This window comes from Mobula birostris, chromosome 2 (assembly GCF_030028105.1).
Source record: "Mobula birostris isolate sMobBir1 chromosome 2, sMobBir1.hap1, whole genome shotgun sequence".
Taxonomy (NCBI): Eukaryota; Metazoa; Chordata; class Chondrichthyes; order Myliobatiformes; family Myliobatidae; genus Mobula; species Mobula birostris.
This window is the reverse complement of record NC_092371.1, coordinates 240,197,268-240,218,621: the sequence shown is the minus strand read 5'-3', so window position 1 is coordinate 240,218,621 and position 21,354 is coordinate 240,197,268. Positions and strand designations below refer to the sequence as shown.

Here is a 21,354-nt window from a genome sequence, read left to right as displayed (position 1 = left end):
ATTTTTCATATGGTTTCAGGTGGCTTCCACAGAACCCTGAGCTCAATGCCACCGAGGCTGTCTGGCATTACCTGGACAGACAGAAGCAAGCAAAACAGCCAAAGTCTGCAGAAGAATGGTGGCAAGTTCTCCAAGATACTCAGAATAACCTACCATCCGATTTTCTTATAAAACTGTATGACAGCGTACCTAAGAATTGATGCAGTTTTAAAGGGAAAGGGTGATCACACCAAATATTGATTTGATATTGATTTTTATTGTTTACTGCTCTTAATAGCATTTTTTAAATATTTTGAAACTTTTTGTTTCATTATTTTTGAAAGCATCTTCACTTTACAGAACATTTTCCATATGCCTAAGACTTTTCCACAGAACCGTACATCATGTAAGTCATATGTCATTATGTTATAAATCATATGTCTTATAAACACAAGAGATTTTGCAGATGCTGGAAATCTTAAGCAACACACAAGATGCTGGAGGAACTCAGTAAGTCAGGCAGCATCTATGGATACATTTCCTTTTCTTTTTAAATCCTTTTATTAAATTAGTACACTCAGGATAAAACATATAGCAACCAATACATTGTTATGATATAGATATACAAGAGGCATTAATACAAAAAAACAATGAAAACAACATAGGTTAGTTAAAAAAATAACAAGGTAATATAGTTGTATACTAGTTTTCATATAACAGTAGAGAGAGAAAAAAACCCAGAAGATACATTTCCATTCCCCATTCTGGTTACTCTCTCACCCTTTCTATTTTCTTCACCTGCTCATCGCCTCTCTCTGGTTGCCCTCCTCCCCTCCTCCTTCCATGGCCCACTGTCCTCTCCTATCAGGTTCCTTCTTCAGCTCTTTACCTCTTCCACCTATCAGAACATCTTTTGAGAGTATGAACCCTCACAATGCGTCGGACCCTGATGGTGTAACTGGTAGGGCTCTGAAAACCTGCGCCAACCAACTGGCAGGAGTGTTCAAGGGCATCTTCAATCTCTCACTGCTGCAGTCAGAGGTTCTCACCTGTTTCAAAAATGCGACAGTCATGCCAGTGCCCAAAAAGAGCAGGGTGAGGTGCCTCAACAGCTGTGATGGATTGCCATGAGAGGTTGGTCTTGGGCAGAATCAACTCCTGGCTAAGCAAAGACCCGCACCCACTGCCATTTGCCTTTCACTGCAATAGGTCTACAGCGAATGCAATCTCACTGATTCTCCACTTGGCCTTGGATCACCTGGACGATATCAATAGCTACAGCAGACTGCCATATGTTGATTACAGTTCTGCATTCAACACCATCATATTCTTTGTATGGATTTACAAGCACCAAAACCTGGGCCTCTGTACCTCCCTCTGCAAATGAATCCTCGTGTCCTCATTGGGATCAGAAATAACATCTCCTCCTAACTGACAATCAACACCTACACACCTCAAGGATGTGTGTTTAGCCTCTCCCATGATTGTGTAGCTAGGTACAGCTCAAAAGCTATCTATGAATTTGCTGATGAAACAACTATTGTTGCCAAAATTTCCCATGGTGGTGAGGAAGCGCACAGGAGTGAGATAGATCGGCTGGTTGAGTGGTGTCTCAAATATAACTTTACACTCAGCTTCAGTAAGACCAAGGAATTGATTGTGGACTTCAGGAAAGAGAAGTCGAGGGAACACACACCAATCCTCGTTAAGGGATCAGCAGAGGAAAGGGTCAAGTTCTTGGACGTCAACATCTCTGAGAATCTATCATGGGCTCAAAATATCGACTCAATTACAAAGAAGGCATGACAGCAGCTATAGTTCATTAGGAGTTTCAGGAAGTGTTGTATGACACCAAAGACTCTCGCAAATTTCTACAGATGTACCAGAGAGAGCGTTCCAACTGGGTGCATCTCTGTCCGGCATTGAAGGTCCGCTGAGCAGGATCAGAAAAAGCTGCAGAGAGTTGTAAACTCAGTCAGCTCCATCATGGGCACCAGCCTCCCCAGCATCCAGGACATCTTCAAAAGGCGATGCCTCAAAAAAGTTGACACCCATCATTAAGGTCCCCCATCCCCCAGAACATGCCCTCTTCTCATTGCCACTGTCAAGGTGGAGGTACAGGAACCTGAAAACACACACTCAACGTTTCAGAGAACAATATCTTCCCCATCACTTCCCCCGCCCCGTCTATCAGATTTCTGAATGGAAAATGAAGCTATGAACACTAACTCAATTTGTTTTCCTTTTTTTCTACTCTCCTTTTGCACTACTTCATTTATTTTTTTAAATGTATTTCTTATTGCAATTTATAGTTTAAAATTATTATGCATGTATTGCAATATACAGCCGCAAAGCAACAAATTTCACAGCATGTGCAGGTGATATTATACCTGATTCCAGTTTTGATATCCCCCCTCCCCCAACTTTTCACTTCATTTCCCCCCTCCCCACCCAACCACCTTCTCCCTCACTTGGTCTCACCTATCACCTGCCAGCTTGTACTCCTTCCCCTCCCCCATCTTTTTATTCTGGCTTCTTCTCCCTTCCTTTCCAGTCCTGAAGAAGGGTCTGACACACTTACTGGAGTTCTTTGAGGACATAATGAGTGTGGTGGATAGAGGGGAACGGGTGGATGTCGTATACTTGGATTTCCAGAAGGCGTTCGATAAGGTGCCGCACAAAAGACTTATAAATAAGATACGGATGCATGGAGTTGGAGGAAATGTATTGGCATGGATAGTGGATTGGTTAACCGAAGAAGGCAGAGAGTTGTATAAATGGGTGTTTCTCCGTTGGCAGTCAGTGGTGAGTGGGGTGCCGCAGGGGTCGGTGCTGGGCCCGCAGCTGTTTACCATTTACATTAATGATTTGGAAGAGGGGACTGAGTGCAGCGTAGCAAAATTTGCTGATGACACTACACTGATGGAAAAGCAAATTGTACAGAGGATGTGGAGAGTCTGCGGAAGGATATAGATAGGTTAAGTGAGTGGGCCAAGGTCTGGCAGATGGAATACAACGTTGGTAAATGTGAGATCATCCACTTTGGAAGGAATAATAGAAGAGCAGATTATTATTTAAATGGTGAAAGATTGCAGCATGCTGTTGTGCAGAGGGACTTGGGAGTGCTTGTGTATGAATCACAAAATGTTGGCTTGCAGGTACAACAGGTTATTGAGAAGGCAAACGGAATGTTGGCCTTCATTGCTAGAGGGATTGAATTCAAGAGCAGGGAGGTCATGCTGCAACTATACAGGGTACTGGTGAGGCCACACCTGGAGTACTGTGTGCAGTTCTGGTCTCCATACTTGAGGAAAGATATACTGGCTTTGGAGGCAGTCCAGAGGAGGTTCACTAGGTTGATTACAGGGATGAAGGGGTTAACCTATGAGGAGAGATTGAGTCGCCTGGGACTATACTCTCTGGAGTTCAGAAGAATGAGAAGGGATCTTACAGAAACATACAAAATTTTGAAAAGGATAGATAAGATAGAAGTAGGAAAGTTGTTTCCATTGGTAGGTGAGACTAGAACTAGGGGACATTGCCTCAAGATTCAGGAGAGAAGATTTAGGATGGAGGTGAGGAGAAACTGTTTTTCCCAGAGAGTGGTGAATCTGTGGAATTCTCTGCCCAGGGAAGCAGTTGAGGCTTCTTCACTAAATATATTTAAGAAAAAGTTAGATAGGTTTTCATATAGTAAGGGAATTAAGGGTTATGGGGAAAAGGCAGGTAGATGGAGCTGAATTTATGGACAGATCAGCCATGGTCTTGTTGAATGGCGGGGCAGGCTCGATGGGCCTGATGGCCTACTCCTGCTCCTATTTCTTATGTTCTTACAGTATATTCTTGGCCCGAAACGTTGACTGTTTTTTCCTCTTCATTGATACTGCCAGACCTGCTGAGTTCCTCCATCTTTTTATGCGTGAAATAGCAGTCTCACCCTGTTTTTACACATTTCTTCTACATCACCAAGCACTGAAGCTGATGAGCTACTTCGTCTACTAAATACACGAGCTCCCCAGTGGAATTTGCATTGACGTGCTTGTCAATTGTCCTATTTAACTTTGGGATTTTCCTCAAGATTTTGCCAAGTTTGTTTTATTGCCTCATTTGTGCTTTCTAGAGAATGCCAAGCCTCCATGTTTCAACTAGGTAAAGGTTATTTTTATGTCTGTGTATTTGGCTGTGTATATTTCCAAAAAGACACAAAGGAGCAATGAAATGAACCTCAGGGCTATATGTAGTGACATATATATCTACTCTAATAATAAAATTTACTTTGAACCTCGAACCTCGAAGAATCCACTACTTTATCATTACCTCTCAGTCACTTCCTGTACAGACACTCCTGTACCCAGTGTCTCTTTGTGGATATAAGATACCTGTATGTTACATATTTATATTCATTGTGCTTTTTTAATTATTCTGTTCCTTATCTTCGGGTGGTGGGGTGGAGATAAATCTCTACCAAAAGAGGTGTAGAGCATGCTTAGACCCCTCCCCCACCCCCCCTCCACTGTTCAGGGTCAGGTGAAGCCACGGGAGCAGGTGGTGGATGGTCGTGTGAGCAGCCGTTGTGTATTAAAAGTCCTGGTTATGCGACCACTGACACCAGGCAGGCAATCTCTGAAGAGTATTGACAGTGGCTGGGGTCACCCATCTTGTAAAGACACTGCGCAGAAGAAGGCAATGGCAAACCACTTTGGTAGAAAAATTGGCCAAGAGCAAACATGGTCATAGAAAGACCAAGATCGCCCATATCATATGACATGGCACATAATGATGATGGTGATGTTCTTTACCTTATTGAGTTTTTTTTTTGTGCAGTATCAGAACTGGAGTAACAATTATTTTGTTCTCTTTTACACTTGTGTGCTGGAAATGACATTAAACAGTCTTGAATCTTGAGTCTTTTTTTTTAGATTAGATTATGAGAACACTCAGTCCTCGTTTATTGTCATTTAGAAATGCATGCATGCATTAAGAAATGATACAATGTTTCTCCGGAGTGATATCACAGAAAAACAGGACAAACCAAAGACTAACACTGACAGAACCACATAATTATAACATATAGTTACAGCAGTGCAAAGCAATACCGTAATTTGATAAAAAGCAGATGATAGGCACAGTAAAAAGAAGTCTCAAGTCCCAATCGGCTCCCGAGCCCCCGATAGCAGGCGGCAAAAGGGAGAAACTCCCTGCCATAAACCTCCATGCACCAACAACTGCCGATGCATTGGAAGCACCCAACCACAGCCGACACCGAGTCCATCCGTCCGAAAACTTCAAGCCTCTGACAACCCCTCCGATACAGCCTCCCGAGTGCCATCCTCTGCCGAGCGCCTTTGATCTCACCCTGGCTGCCGAAACAAGCAAAGCCGAGGACTTGGGGCCTTCTCCACTGGAGATTCCAGACCACACAGTAGCAGTGGCAGCGAAGCAGACATTTCAGAAGTTTCTCCAGGTGTTCCTCCGTACTCTCACGTCTGTCTCCATCAGATCAGAATTGTGCATGGTACCCTACTTGACACATAACAAATATCATTCACTGGAGTGGCTGCGCGCACTGCGTCGTGCCACCATCTTCTTCTCCCTCCCTCCGTTACAGTCTTAATACAATATGTAGAACCCGTTATGTTTTGGTTAAGCCAGAGATCAAGATGTTGCATGCTAGCTGTCTAGATGATATGCAAGTCAGGGGAATATGCTATAGAGAGCAAACTGTTGCCTGTACACAGCTTACCCTGCTATGCAGCTGATGAATCTAAAGGAACAGTAGAGACTGACAGAGTTTCATACCTGCAGCGTCACAGGAGTTGGCATCATCATTGAATTCAACATAGGAATGCCTTAGAGACTTCAGCTCCAGATTTTTCCTTGGGGTTTACTCCCAAAGCCTTCCCCATAAGTGGATACAGCCTCAAGGCAGCTGAGGTTTGGAATCAGTTTTCCTTCTCCTCGATGAGCTGCCGACCACGGCTGACAAACCCCACCTGCCTGAAGTGACTGGCTTTAAGGTGCCAGTAACCTGCCTTTGCCTCTTCTCCTGCAGGTAAAAGCAGTTTCGCCGGGCTGAGCAGCTAAGTCTTACGTGAAGGCCAGGAGCTGGACTTGGTTGTCAGAGGCTACTCGAGGTGCACGCCATTGGAAGCATTTAATAGGTAGTGGTAGATTAAAATATATAAGCAAGAAACCAAAAATCATGATTAAAATTCCTTCTATTAATTAAATATAAGTGACTGCATAAAAGCCAAGGAAAGGTAGCAAAAGTGAGTAGGACTTTGTAAGATTGGGAAACTTTTAAAATCCAACAAAAGGCAACTGAAAAAGTTATAAAAAGGGAAAAGATTAAATATGATGGCAGACTAGCCAATAATATAAAGCAGGATACCAAATGTTTTTCCAGTTATGTAAAGAGTAAAAGGGAGCTGAGAGTTACTTTATACTTTATTGTCGCCAAACAATTCATACTAGAACGTACAATCATCACAACGATATTTGATTCTGCGCTTCCTGCTCCCTGGATTACAAATACTAAATATTAAAAATAGTAAAAATTAGTAAATATTAAAAATTTAAATTATAAATCATAAATAGAAAATAGAAAATGGAAAGTAAGATAGTGCAAAAAAAAAACCGAGAGGCAGGTCCGGATATTTGGAGGGTTCAGCCCAGATCCGGGTCGGGATCCGTTCAGCAGTCTTATCACAGTTGGAAAGAAGCTGTTCCCAGATCTAGCCGTACGATACTGGATCGCTAGAAAATGATGCTAGTGAGGTACTAATAGGGGACAAAGAAATGGCAGATAAACTTAATGGATACTTTGCATCTGTCTTCACAGTGGAAGACACTAGGGAGCTGGAGTGAGTGTCATTGCTATTACAAAGGAAAAAGTGTTAGGCAAACTGAAAGGTCTTAAGGTGGATAAGTCACCTGGAGCAGATGGACCACACCCCAGAGTCCTGAGAGAGGTTGCTGATGAGATAGCAGATGCATTGGTCATGATCTTTCAAGAATCACTTGATTCTGGCATGGTCCAGGAGGACTGGAAAATTGCAAATGTCACTCCACTCTTTAAGAAAGGAGAAAGGCAAAAGAAAGGAAATGACAGGCCAGTTAGCCTAACCTCAATGGTTGGGAAAGTGTTGGAGTCTATTATTAAGGATGAGGTTTCGGGGTACTTGGAGACTAATGATAAAATAAGTCAAAGTCAGCATGGTTTCTGTAAAGGGAAATCTTGCCTGATGAGTCTGTTAGAAATCTTCGAGGAAGTAACAAGCAGGGTGGACAAAGGAAAGGCAGTGGATGTCATTTACTTGGATTTTCAGAAGGCATTTGATAAGGCCACACATGAGGCTGCTTATCAAGATAAAATCCTTTGGCATTACGGGAAAGATACTGGCATGGAGGCAGCGAATGGGAATAAAAGGGGCCTTTTCTGTCAAACTGGTAACCAGTGGCTTTCCTCAGGGGTCAGTATTGGAATTACTACTTTTCACATTGCTTGTCAAATTGATGACTTTGTGGCAAAGTCTGCAAATGATGCGAAGATAGGTGGAGGGGTAGGTAGTGCTGAGGAAGCAATGCGATTGCAGCAGGAATTATACAAATTGGAAGAATGGGCAAAAAAGTGGCAGATGGAATATAGTGTTGGGAAATGTATGATAATGCATTTTGGTAAAAGGAACAATAGTGTTGACTATTATCTAAATGGGGAGAAGATTCAAACATCAGAGGTGCAGAGGGACTTAGGAACCCTCGTGCCAGACTCCCAGAAGATTAATTTACAGGTTGAGTCTGTGGTAAAGAAGGCAAATGCAATGTTGGCATTTATTTCAAGGGGAATAGTATATAAAAGCAAGGAGATAATGCTGGGGACATTTATAAGACACTAGTCAGGCCACAGTTGGAGTATTGTCAACAGTTTTGGGCCAATATCTCAGAAAGGATGCATTGTCATTGGAGAGAGTTCAGAGGATCTTCAAGAGGATGATTCCAGGAATGAAAGGGTTAACATATGAGGAGTGTTTGGCAGCTTTGGGCCTGTACTCACTGGAATTTAGAAGAATGTGTGGGGATCTCATTGAAACCTACCGAATGTTGAAAGGACTAGGTAGGGTGGATGTGGAGAGGATGTTTCCTCTGGTGGGGTTATCCAGAACTAAAGGGAACAGCCTCAAAATTAGAACAGAGGTAAGGGGGAATTTTTTTAGCCAGAGAGTAGTAAATCTCTGGAATGTTCTGCCACAGATCGTGGTGGAGGCCAAGTCCATGGGTATATTTAAGGCATAATTTGATAGTTTCCTGATCACTCAGGGCATCAAAGTATATAACGAGAAGGCAGGTGTACGGGGTTGATTGGGAGCTGGGATCAGCCATGATGGAATGGCACAGCAGACTCGATGGAGGTACAGTACTTCGGAAGGCACAACAAGGATACACCCCAAAAATGAAGAAATGCTTGAAAGTGAGGATGAGGCAGCTGTGGCTGGAAATTCAAGCAACACACATTAAAGTTGCTGGTGAACGCAGCAGGCCAGGCAGCATCTCTAGGAAGCGGTATAGTCAACGTTTCAGGCCGAGACCCTTCGTCAGAACTAACTGAAGGAAGAGTGAGGAAGAGTGAGTAAGAGATTTGAAAGTGGGAGGGGGAGGGGGAGATCCAAAATGATAGGAGAAGACAGGAGGGGGAGGAATGGAGCCAAGAGCTGGACAGGTGATTGGCAAAGAGGATATGAGAGGATCATGGGACAGGAGGCCCGAGGAGAAAGAAAAGGGGGGGGGGCAGAACCAGAGGATGGGCAAGGGGTATAGTCAGAGGGACAGAGGGAGAAAAAGGAGAGAGAAAATGTGTTTATAAAAATAAATAACGGATGGGGTATGAGGGGGAGGTGGCTGTCAAGGGAAGTCAAAAACAGCATAAAATCAAAAGAGAAAGCACGTGGTATACCAAAAATGAGTGGGAAGTAAGAGGATTAGGAAGCTTTTAAAAAACAACAGAAGGCAAATAAAAATCCATAAAAACTGAAAAGCTAGCCAATAATATCAAAGAGGATGCCTAAAGTTTCTTTAGATCGATAAAGAATAAAAAAGAGGCAAAAGTGGATGTCAGATCACTGAAAATTGACACTGGAGAGGTAGTAATGGGAGACAAAGAAATGAAAAACGAAGACTGAATAAGTATTTTGCATCAGTCTTCACTATAAAAGACACTAGCAGTATGCCAGAGTGTCAGGAGGCAGAAGGGAATGAAGTTGCCATTACTAAAGAGAAGGTGCCTGGGAAGCTAAAAGGTCTGAAGGTAGATAAGTCACCTGGGCCAGATGGACAACTCCTCAAGGTTCTGAAAGAGGTGGCTGAAGAGATTGTGGAGGCATTAGTAATGATCTTTCATGAATCACTAGATTATGGAACGGTTCCGGACAACTAGAAAATTGCAAATGTCACTTCACTCTTTAAGAAAGGAGTAAGGCAGTAGAGAATAAACTGTAGGCCAGTTGGTCTGATCTCAGTGGTTGGGAAGATGTTGGAGTTTGTTTTTAAGGATAAGGTTTCAAGGAGGCGCATGATAAAGTAGGCCAGAGTTAGCATGGTTTTCTTAAGGCGAAATCTTGCCTGATAAATCTATTGGAATTCTTTGAGAAAATAACTGGCAGGGTAGACAAACAAGAGTTTGTGGATGTTGTTTTCTTAGATTTTCAGAAGGCCTTTGACAAGGCCCTCAGCCACACAAAAGCCTGCTTAACAGCTTCAGTGCCCATGATATTACAAGAAAGATACTAAAGTGGATAGAGGATTGGCTGACTGGCAGGAGGCAAAGAATTGGAATAAAGGGGGCCTATTCTGGTTGACTTCCAGTGACTAATGGTGTTCCGTAGGGATCAGTGTTGGGACGACTTCTTTCCACTTTATAACGTATAGCAACAATTTGGATGGCGATTTGATGGCTCTGTAGCAAAGTTTGCAGATGAAATGAAGATAAGCGGAGGGGCTGGTAGTGGTGAGGAAGTTTGCAGAAAGATGTGGACAGATTGGAGAAATGGGCAGATGGAATATAGTGTAGGAAAATGCATGGGCATGTACTTTGGTTGAAGGAATAAAGGCCCCTATTTTCTAAATTCAAAAATTAAAGTTGCAAAGTGTCTTGGGAGTCCTTGTGCAGGATTCCCTAAAAAGTTAACTTGCAGATTGAGTCGATTGTGTGGAAGGGAAATGCCGTATTTGCATTTATTTTGAGAGAACCTGAATATAAGAGCAAGGATATAATGCTGAGGCTTTATGAGGCATTAGTCAGATCACATTTGGAGTACTGTGAGCAGCTTTGGGCCCCTTATCTAAGAAAAGATGTGCTGGCCTTGGAGAAGGTCCAGAGAAGGTTCACAAGAATGATTCCAGGAATGAAAGAGTTAATGTACCAGCAGTGTTTTATGGTTCTGGGTCTGTGCTCACTGGAATTTTCAAGAATGAGGAGGGATCTCATTGAAATCTTCCAATATTGAAAGGCCTAGAAAGAGTGGATGTGGAGAGGATGTTTCCTATAGTGGCTGAGTCTAGGACCAGAGGGCCCATCCTCAGAATAAAGAGACACCCCTTTAGAACAGAGATGAGGAGGAATTTCTTTAGCCAGAGGATGGTGAATCTGTGGAATTTATTGCCACAGGCAGCTGTAGAGGCCAAGTTATTGGGTATATTTAAAGCTCAATAAGTTCTTGGTTAGTTTTGGCGTTAAATGTTATAGGAAGAAGGCAGGAAAATGAGTTGAGAGAGATAATGAGTCAGCGATGATGGAATGATGGAACATAATTGATGGAGCGAGTGGCCTAATTCTGCTCCTCTGCTTTATGGTCTTATTAACTCCTTTGATCCCCTTGGTTGGAATCTATCTACAGTTCAAGACCGACAATGGAGCAGTAGACAATCCAGCAGTGGACTAACGGGGGATGCTTGGTCATAAAGCAGAAACAGACCTTTTGGTCCATCTAGACCATGCCGAACTATCCAGTCCCATCGACCTGCATCTGGATCATAGTCCTCCCCACCCTTCCCTTATCCAAACTTCTCTTAAATGTTGAAATCAATCCTGTGCCGGCAGCTCATTCCACTCTCCCATTGTATTCCCCATTGTGGTATTAACTTTACAGATTACACGAGTAACTTGGTGTGCTTTAAACCTACGTTTTCTGATGCCCAACTTGTGCTAACTTTCTAAAGCAATAATTCCTTTGGCCAAATTCTGTTTTCCCTATCAAACAGGTCTGTGACTATTCTGATATTTGGCCATTGGCACGATTGGCAGAAGTAACTCCTGATGTTTTATGCCACAGGAGGTTTCTTATGGGTACGGGGTGCCAACATCTCAGAGGATCTGCTCTGGGCCCAACATTGCTGTATTTACAAAGAAGGTACACCAGCTGCTCTATTTCCTGAGGGGTTTGAGTGGAGCAAAGACTCCAGTAAATTTCTACAAATGTACTGTGCAAGGCAATATGATTGGTTACATCGCCGTCGAGTGTGGAGGTGTACACGCACAGGATTGTACAAATCTGCAGAGGGTTGAGGACTCCACCAGCTCCATCATGGGCACCAGGCTCTCCACCCCCCCCCCCCCACCGAGGACCTTCCTACAAGCCGATAATTCAAAAAGGCAGCATCAATTATTAAGGACCCCCATCACCCAGGACATGCCCCCTTCTCATTACTACGATCAAGGAGGAACTACAGGAGCCTTAAGACACACTCAGTTCTTTAGGAACAGCTCTCCCCCTCTGCCTACATATTTCTGAACAGTTCATAAACTCATGAATAGAACCTCACTATTTTTGTTCTCCTTTTGCATTAGTTATACATCATCTCCACACTGGTGTTGTCCCCTCGTATGGTGATGAAACATTTGGAAGTAAATTGCAAAGACTGAAGAACAACTCAACCCAAACATTGACTTCCTGAGCAACACATTTTCTGAATTATTTCAAACATACTTATATATATTTTTGTGATAGCAACGTAGTGTGTGTATATACTATATATATATTTAAAGGGGGTCCAGGTAGTGTACATACACACACTACTTGGACACCTGGACCACCTTTAAATAACATACTCCCTGGGACCCACTGGGGGAGGAGAAAATGGCGGCGCGATGCAGCGCGTGCGGCCGCTCCGAAATGATATCGGTATTTGTCAAGTAGGTACCGTGCACAATCCTGATTTGATGGAGACAGATGTGAGAAGCATGGAGGAACACTTGGAGAAACTTATGAAATGCCCGCTTCGCTGCTGCCGCTACTGTGCAATCGAGAATCTCCGGAGGAGAAGGCCCCCAGATCCTCGGCTTTGCCTATTGCCTGTTGCGGGGGCCAGGGTCGAAGCGCTCGGCAGAGATGGTGCTCGGTGCTTGGTGTCAGAGGCTCGAAGTTTTCAGACAGACTCAAGAGTCGGCTGTGGTCGGGTGCTGCATTGGCAAGTTTGCGGTGCTGGAGGTTCATGGCAGGGAGAGTTTCTCCCTTCTACCGTCTGCGTGAGATGATGGGACTTTCGGGAGACTTTGAGACTTTTTTTTACCGTGCCCATGGTCTGTTCTTTATCAAATTACGGTATTGCTTTGCACTGTTGTAACTATATGTTATAATTATGTGGTTTTTGTCAGTTTTTTAGTCTTGGTTTGTCTTGTGTGATATCATACTGGAGGAACATTGTATCATTTCTTAATGCATGCATTACTAAAAGACAATAAACAAGAACTGCGTGTCCTGATAATCTATAAAAAATACTGACACGCTCCCCAGGACACCCTGGGACTGGTTGTGTTTGTTATATTTTCTATTTCTGATTGTAATTTTTATTTTGTGTGATGCACTCTACTGCTGGCACAAAACAACAAACTTCACGATTTATGTCAGTGGTAATAAACTGGATTCTAATTCTGATGGATACTCTGACAATGCAGAAAGACATGCTCATCACTCAGGATAAATTGAGAAACAGCACAATGGACTAATGGTTCAGAGACAGTAAATTGAAGACCTTTTTCAAAAGATATATACATCACCGTCATCTGAATTTCCTTTAGCAACATTCTTTAAGAATAAGATCATAGGGAATGAGGGATCAAAGTTACCTTGCACCAAGGTGAGGTTTCTCAGAGTAAGTGAATGTTCCCAGTCCTTCAGTCTCAGATCCTCTGTGACATTGTTGAGTATAGCCACCTCTTCCTTCAGTTGTTTCTCAGTGTTCTGCTGAACGACTTTAAGGATCTTTGCATCTTCTGATACATTTGCTAAACGTATTTGAAACTGCTGAAGTCTTGTGTGATAGTAGCTAATGTCCTCTTTGAAGGTGCTGTTGACTATAGTTAGTGTCCAACGTACCTCCTTCACCTGCCGACTCAGATTTCCTACATTGGATGTTATCTGTTTCAAGTTTGCTTGTTGCTTTTGGAATGCATCCTGTGCAATACCTAAATTGAGAGACAAATTGTATATGACTTGTCTGTTTGTTAAACTAAACTGTTGTAAATCATCTTCTAAATCAATCACAGATGCATTAATGTCATCCATGCGTGATTCAAAGCTCTGCAGCTTGTTTTCCAGTCTCTGAACAGATTCTCTCAGTTGAAGCCAGAGTGCTGAGCGATTCCGGAAAAGGTCATTCAGTTTCAAAATATTATCCATGACATCTGCCTGAGATGCCTTTCCCTCCATTGCTTGTTGCATGTCTTTGAAGTCTTCACCTAAGGTTGTAATGTTGTCTGTCAATACTTTCCAGTCAACGGGTGAGCGTTGATGTCTGGGAACTGAAAAATATTAATTTTAAAATGTAAGAGGTTCTACAGATGCTGGAAATCCAGAGCAACACACACATTGCTGGAAGAACTCGGCAGATCAGGCAGCATCTATGGAGAGTAATAAACTGGCTTCCCTCTTACCTCTTCTCTTCATTTGTCTATCAGCTCTGTCTGATATCCTTTCTCCTTCACGTTCTCTCATGCTTCCCTTTCCTCTCCTATCAGATTCTTTCTTCTTCAACCCTTTACCTTTTCCACCTGTCACCTCGTAGCTTCTTACTTTATACCCCCTTCCCCCAGCCACTCACCATCCCCCTCACCTGGTTTCACCTATCACCTACTAGCTTGTACTCCTCTTCACGTCCCTCCCCCCACCTTCTTATTCTGGCTTCTTCTTCCTTTCCAGTCCTGATTAAGTACCTTGGCCCAAAATGTCATTTATTCCTGTGCGTAGAATGGCCTGACCTATTGAGTTCCTCCAGCATTCTGTGTAGGTTATTAACATAAACATTACTTGCAAACACAGATGCTGTCTGGCCTGCTGCATTCCACCTGCATTTTGTGTGTGTTGCTTGCAAACATTTTGCAGTTTTTAAGATTTAATCATTTAAAATAAGCAATTTGTAAGCTTCTACTGAAAACTCATTTATTAATTCAATCTTAGGATGTGTCAACTTGACGGGAAAAGTTAAATGCTAAAAGCATTGCTTACTGCAACAGACTTAGAACATTTATAGCTGATGATTAAGTAATAAATAATTGGGACTTTTATGTTTGGATGGGGAATGTAATAGATAAATTGGTACATTTACTGGCAAAGTATATCTGAATCAAACAGAGATAATCATAGGTAAATTGTGTAAATAAGCACGTTGCATTACAGTGCCTCCGATCACTGACTGGGGCTCAATCCCACCACAGCCTGTAAGGAATTCGTACGTTCTTCCTGTAACCAAGGATGTTTCCTCTGTGTTCTCCAGTTTCCTTTCAATTTCCAAAAGCACGCGGGTAGGGTTAGTGATCTGTGGGCCTGCTATGTTGTCGCCAGAACTGTGGTGACAGACAGGGGATTCGGTGGATGCAGGAAAGAAGCACGGATGGTAGTTTGCCTCCCAGGTGCCAGGGTCCAGGATGTTTCTGATCGCGTCCCGGATATCCTGAAGTGGGAAGGGGAACAGCCAGAGGTCGTGGTACATATTGGTACCAACGACAGAGGCAGGAAAAGGGAGGAGGTCCTGAAAACAGACTACAGGGAGTTAGGAAGAAAGTTGAGAAGCAGGATCACAAAGGTAGTAATCTTGGGATTACTGGCTGTGCCACGTGACAATGAGTATAGGATCAGAGTGAGGTGGAGGATAAATACGTGGCTGAGGGATTGGGGCAAGGGGCAGGAATTCAGATTTCTGGATCATTGGGACCTCTTTTCGGGCAGGAATGACCTGTACAAAAAGGATGGGTTTCACTTGAATCTGAGGGGGGACCAATATCCTGGTGGGGAGGTCTGCTAAGGCTACTGGGGAGAGTTCAAACTACGATTGCTGGGGGGGGGGTGGGAACCAAACTGAAGAGACGGAGGAAGGGGCAGTTGGCTCACAAATAGAGAAAGCTTGGAGACAGTGCGAGGGGGAGATAGGCAGGTGATACAGAAGGTGCGCGCTCAGACCAATGGTTTGAGATGTGTCTATTTTAATGTAAGGAGTATTATGAACAAAGTGGATGAGCTTAGAGCATAGATCAGTACTTGGAGCTATGATGTTGTGGCCATTATAGAGACTTGGATGGCTCAGGGGCAGGAATGGTTACTTCGAGTGCCAGGCTTTAGATGTTTCAGAAGGGACAGGGAGGGAGGCAAGAGAAGTGGGGTGTGGCACTGTTGATCAGAGATAGTGTCACGGCTGCAGAAAAGGAGGAAGACATGGAGGGATTGTCTACGGAGTCTCTGTGGGTGGAAGTTAGAAACAGGAAGGAGTCAATAACTCTACTGGGTGTTTTTTATAGACCACCCAATAGTAACTGGGACATCAAGGAGCAAGTAGGGAGACAGATTCTGGAAAGGTGTAATAATAACAGAGTTGTCGTGGTGGGAGATTTCAATTTCCCAACTATTGATTGGCATGTCTCTAGAGCAAGGGGTTTAGGTGGGGTGGAGTTTGTTAGGAGTGTTCAGGAAGGCTTCTTGACCCAATATGTAGAAAAGCCTACAAGAGGAGAGATCTGGTATTGGGAAATGAACCAGATCAGGTTTCAGATCTCTCAGTGGGAGAGCATTTCGGAGATAGTGATCACAATTCTATCTCCTTTACCATAGCATTGGAGAGGGGTAGGAACAAACAAGTTAGGAAAGAGTTTAATTGGAGTAAGGGGAAATCTGAGGCTATCAGGCAGGAACTTGGAAGCATAAATTGGAAAAGATGTTCTCAGGGAAATATACGGAAGAAATTTGGCAAACGTTCAGGGGATATTTGTGTGGAGTTCTGCAGAGGTACGTTCCAATGAGACAGGGAATGGATGGTAGGGTACAGGGAACGTGGTGTACAAAGGCTGTTGTAATTCTAGTCATGAAGAAAAGAAGAGCTTATGAAAGGTTCAAAAAGCTGGGTTATGATAGAGATCTAGAAGATTATAAGGCTAGCAGGAAGGAACTCAAGAAAGAAATTAGGAGAGCCCCTTCTGGCGGACAAGATTAAAGAAAACCCCAAGGCATTCTACAAGTATGTGAAGAGCAAGAGGATAAGATGTGAAAATAGAACCAATCAAGTGTGACAGTGGAAAAGTGTGTATGAAACCGGAGGAGATAGCAAAAGTACATAATGAGTACTTTGCTTCAATATTCACTGCGGAAAAGGATCTCGGCGATTGTAGGGATGACTTACAGTGGACTGAAAAGCTTGAGCATGTAGATATCAAGAAAGAGGATGTGCAGGAACTTTTGGAGAGCATGAAGTTGGATAAGTCACCAGGACCGGACGAGAAGTACCCAGGCTACTGTGGGAGGTGAGGGAGGAGATTGCTGAGCCTCTGGCAATGATCTTTGCATCATCAATGGGGACAGGAGAGGTTCCAGAGGATTGGAGGGTTGCGGATGATGTTTCATTATTCAGGAAAGGGAGTAGAGATAGCCCAGGAAATTAAAGACCAGTGAGTCTTACTTCAGTGGTTGGTAGGTTGATGGAGAAGATCCTGAGAAGCAGGAGCCATGAACATTTGGAGAGGCATAATATGATTAGGAATAGTCAGCATAGCTTTGTGAAAGGCAGGTGAAAGGTTGCGCAGGTTGACTCTGTGGTTAAGAAGGCATAAGGTGCATTAGCCTTCATCAATTGAGTTTAGGAGCCGGGAGGTAATGTTGCAGCTATATAGGACCCTGGTCAGACCCCAGTTAGAGTATTGTGCTCAGTTCTGGTCGCCTCACTATAGGAAGGATGTGGAAACCATAGAAAGGGTGCAGAGTAGATTTACAAGGATGTTGCCTGGATTGGGGAGCGTGCCTTATGACAATAGGTTGAGTGAACTCAGCCTTTTCTCCTTGGAGCAACTGAGGATGAGAGGTGACTTGATAGATGTGTATAAGATAATGAGAGGCATTGATCGTGTGGGCAGTCAGAGGCTTTTTCCCAGGGCTGAAATGGCTAACATGAGAGGGCACAGTTTAAAGGTGCTTGGAAGTAGGTACGGAGGAGATGTCAGCAACGTTTGGGTTGTGGCTGGAGATAACAGGATGCATGTTAGCCAATAAGAGATCGTTGCTGTGTCTTGTGAGTCTGGAAAGATGTTTTTTCGTGGTCTTTTGTCGAGGAGAGATGAAGGGGGAAGACGCGTGCGGAGAGAGCTGGTAGGCGACCGGATGGAGTGGACTGGGATCTGAGGGTCCGAAGGCCGGCGACGTTCGGAGGAGATCAATGGTGGAAGAATGACTACTGAGTGAGCCCCAACATGACTTTGACTTGACTTGGGGCCTTTTAAAATTTTTATTACTAACCCTATATTCATATTAAGATTCATAAAGTTCAATCATTTAATTGCATATGGTGTACTGTCTGATATTTTGCGTTGTGGGTTTGTAACTGGGGCTACATTATACAGCATCCACACAGATGCGATTACCCAGTCTGGCGGTGCTGAAGGCTGATTCCCCTAGACGAACACGAGCTGGGAGAGCCTGAGGGTTACAGATGTGTATAAGATGATGAGAGGCATTGATCTATGACGCTTAGAAACTTAGAAACACAGAAAACCTACAGCACAATACAGGCCCTTCGGCCCACAAAGCTGTGCTGAACATGTCCTTACCTTAGGAATTACCCAGGGTTACCCATAGCCCTCTATTTTTCTGAGCTCCATGTATTTGTCCAAGTGTCTCTTCAAAGACCCTATCGTATCCACCACCACCACTGTCGCCGGCAGCCCATTCCACGCACTCACCACTCTCTGCGTAAAAAACTTACTCCTGACATCTCCTCTGTACCTACTTCCAAGCACCTTCAAACTATGCCCCGTCGTGTTAGCCATTTCAGGCCTGGGAAAAAGCCTCTGAGTATCCACATGATCAATGCCTCTCATCATCTTATACGCCTCTATCAGCTCACCTCTCATCCTCCGTCGCTCCAAGGAGAAAAGGTCGAGTTCACTCAACTTACGGGGTTCCCAGCACAATTCTCACTGATTTGATTTGATTTGATACAAGCAATGCATTTCACTGTTTGTTTCGATGTACATATGATAAATTAGCTAATTTCATTAATTTTATCCGGTAACAGATGATCACAGACTTCTGAAAGCGTGCTGCCTGCTCAGTTATTCTTTAACTATTCACTTTAAAAATATGGGCAGCACAATCGCATATTCAGGGTTACAGAAATCCACAGCACATTACTGGCCCTTCGGCCCACAATGTTGTGCTGACCATGTAACCTACGCTAGAAACTGCCTAGAATTTCCCTATGGCATGGCCTTCTATTTTACTGAGCTCCATGTACCTATCTAAGAGTCTCTTAAAAAACTATTGTATGCATCTCTACCATTGTCGCTGGCAGTGCATTCCACACACCCACCACTCTCTGTGTGAAATACTTACCTCTGACATCGTCCTTGTACCCAGACATCCCACCCTGCAAAAACTCATTTCAGGGAGGTAGCACCATCAATTTGCAGGAGACTTCCGGGAGAGGTGGGATGTCTGCAATAGAGTAGCTCCTTAGCAGCTGGCCAGCTAGTTTAAATAACGTTAGCTATGCTAATGAATGAATGACACCTGTTAAACTCACCTCAATATGTCTTTTACAGTCTTAACCCACCATGGGCAATAGAAAAGTCACTGTTGTAAACAGTGCAGCGAGCAACACTGTCATTATTTTTGACCCCTATTAGGCAGGGGTACACTTTAGTGTAGTCTGGGGTGATGTACATTTTATTTTTTTTTGGAACACTCTGCCATGGCGCGCTCTCGCTCTCTCTCTCTCTCTCTCTCTCTCTCTCTCTCTCTTTCTCTCTCGCTCGCTCTCTCTCTCTCTCTCTCTCATGGTCGCTCTCGCGCTCTTTCTTGCTTTTCTCTCGCTCGCTCTCAAAAAAATTGAGTTCCGTGATATTGTATATAATTTGCGGGCATCAGGGAGCCACTATTAATATGTGGGAGACTCCCTGAAGTTCCGGGAGAGGTGGGATGTCTGTTGTCCCTACTTCCAGGCACCTTAAAACTATGCCCCCTCCTGTTAGTTATTTCACCCTGGGGAAAAAGCTTCTGACTATCCACACGATCAATGCCTCTCATCATCTTGTACACCTCTATCAGGTCACCTCTCATCCTCCGTCGCTCCAAGGAGAAAAGGCCGAGTTCACTCAACCTATTCTCATAAGGCATGATCCCCAATCCAGGCAACATCCTTGTAAATCTCCTCTGCACCCTTTCTATGGTTTCCACATCATTGTTGTAGTGAGGTGACCAGAGCTAAACACAGTTATTTATCACATGTACAGCAAAACCTACAGTGAGAATTGTGTCCTTTGCATTAACAGCCAACACAAAAGGAGGATGTGCTGGGGACAGCCCGAAGTGTCGCCACACATTCTGGCGTAAACGTCGCACACTGCCAGTGTTCAACACAACAACGCAAACAGCAGCTATAACCGTAAGACCGTAAGATAGGTGAACAGTACAGGCCGAGAGCCTTAGGTCGCTGTTCGTATTATGAGCCTTTCATTTCCTGAATCAATCTCCTGAACCCTCCTTCAATGTCAGTACTTCTGTAGAAAGATTTGCCAAGAACAATCATGGTCAAAGACCACAATCGCCCACGTTGTGCGAGACAGCGCGTGATGATGATGATGACAAGATGACGTGCAGGGAATCACGATGCTGCAGCTAAGGCATCTTCGTGAAGTTTTGCTTTGAGCATCACTTGTGCCGAAGTAGTCTGCATTCCGATAAATTTTTCCACAAAACTACTCAAGCCCCCTGCAGCTTATCTTGCGATCATGCTTTCTTTGCCTTAGCTGATCATGAATATTAGAGTGTAATTACACATATTCACTCAGTTTATAAAATTCAATTGCTCTGCACTTTCACCTCTTCACCCTGTGTAAATCTGTATAAATCTGTCCTGCATCGAAACCTGGGATATCATCAATCTCTACAAGTAAGTAATTTAAAACTATACACAGTGGGGTAATGGTATGAATCATACTCCCAGGAATGTGGACTGGGATTTCAGCCTCGCACTACTTTGTAAAATTATACCTTGTATTCCAGATGTGGGCTAACTGCAGCTCAGCTAGACCTAAAGTCCACTGGAGTCTGGAGGACTGGAGGTGGCCTGTCCTGGGGTGGAAGGACTGTGCGTTCATGTGTGTGTGTGTGTGTGTGTGTGTGTGTGTGTGTGTGTGTGTGTGTGTGTGTGTGTGTGTGTGTGTGAGAGAGAGAGAGAGAGAGATTGGGTGGGATTGAGACATTGAGAGAGAGAGAGGCTGAGATTGGCCTGTTTTGCTGTTGTTTTGTTGCAACAACACAGCCTCAGAAAAGATGGACATCCATTTAGAACGGAGATGAGGAGGAATTTCTTTAGCCAGAGAGTGGTGAATCTGTGGAATTCATTGCCACAGGCGGCTGTGGAGGCCAAGTCACTGGGTTTATTTAAGGCAGAGGATAGATTCTTGACTAGTCAGGGCAGAATGGATACAGGACGAAGGCAGGACATTGAGACTGAGAAGGAAAATGGATCAGCCATGATGAAGTGGGAAAGCAGACTCGATGGGCCAAATGGCCTAATTCTGCTCCTACTTCTTACGGACACGGTCATATTACCTTGGTATTGAAAGCATGGCGATACTTGCAGGCTATGTCCAGCACACCTTTGCACTGTGCTGGTCACTGATACAAAAGACACAGTTCACTGTATGTTTCAATGTTTCAATGTACATATGACATAGCAAATCTTTAGTCTTCATTCATGCTCAGTGCAATTTTCTGGCCACAGATCACCAGTGTTTAATACAGCAACTTTCCTCATCACGTGAGTCAAGTTAAGTCAAATTTATTGTCATTTAGCTATATGTCTGTATATAACATATATGACCATTAAATGTATATAGAAATGGGA

General features: G+C 43.7%; 1 protein-coding gene across 2 annotated transcripts in view; it reads right to left on the bottom strand.

The window, feature by feature from the left end:
* Positions 1–21,354, bottom strand: part of scara5 (scavenger receptor class A, member 5 (putative)) — a 186,919-nt gene that overhangs the window by 75,683 nt on the left and 89,882 nt on the right. Inside the window, exon 4 of one of the 2 annotated variants that reach the window (XM_072251637.1) lies at positions 13,097–13,771. In XM_072251637.1, the coding sequence (XP_072107738.1) occupies positions 13,097–13,771 (675 nt within the window). The remainder of the gene's footprint in view (positions 1–13,096; positions 13,772–21,354) is intronic. The other variant, XM_072251638.1, reaches the window with a different exon arrangement.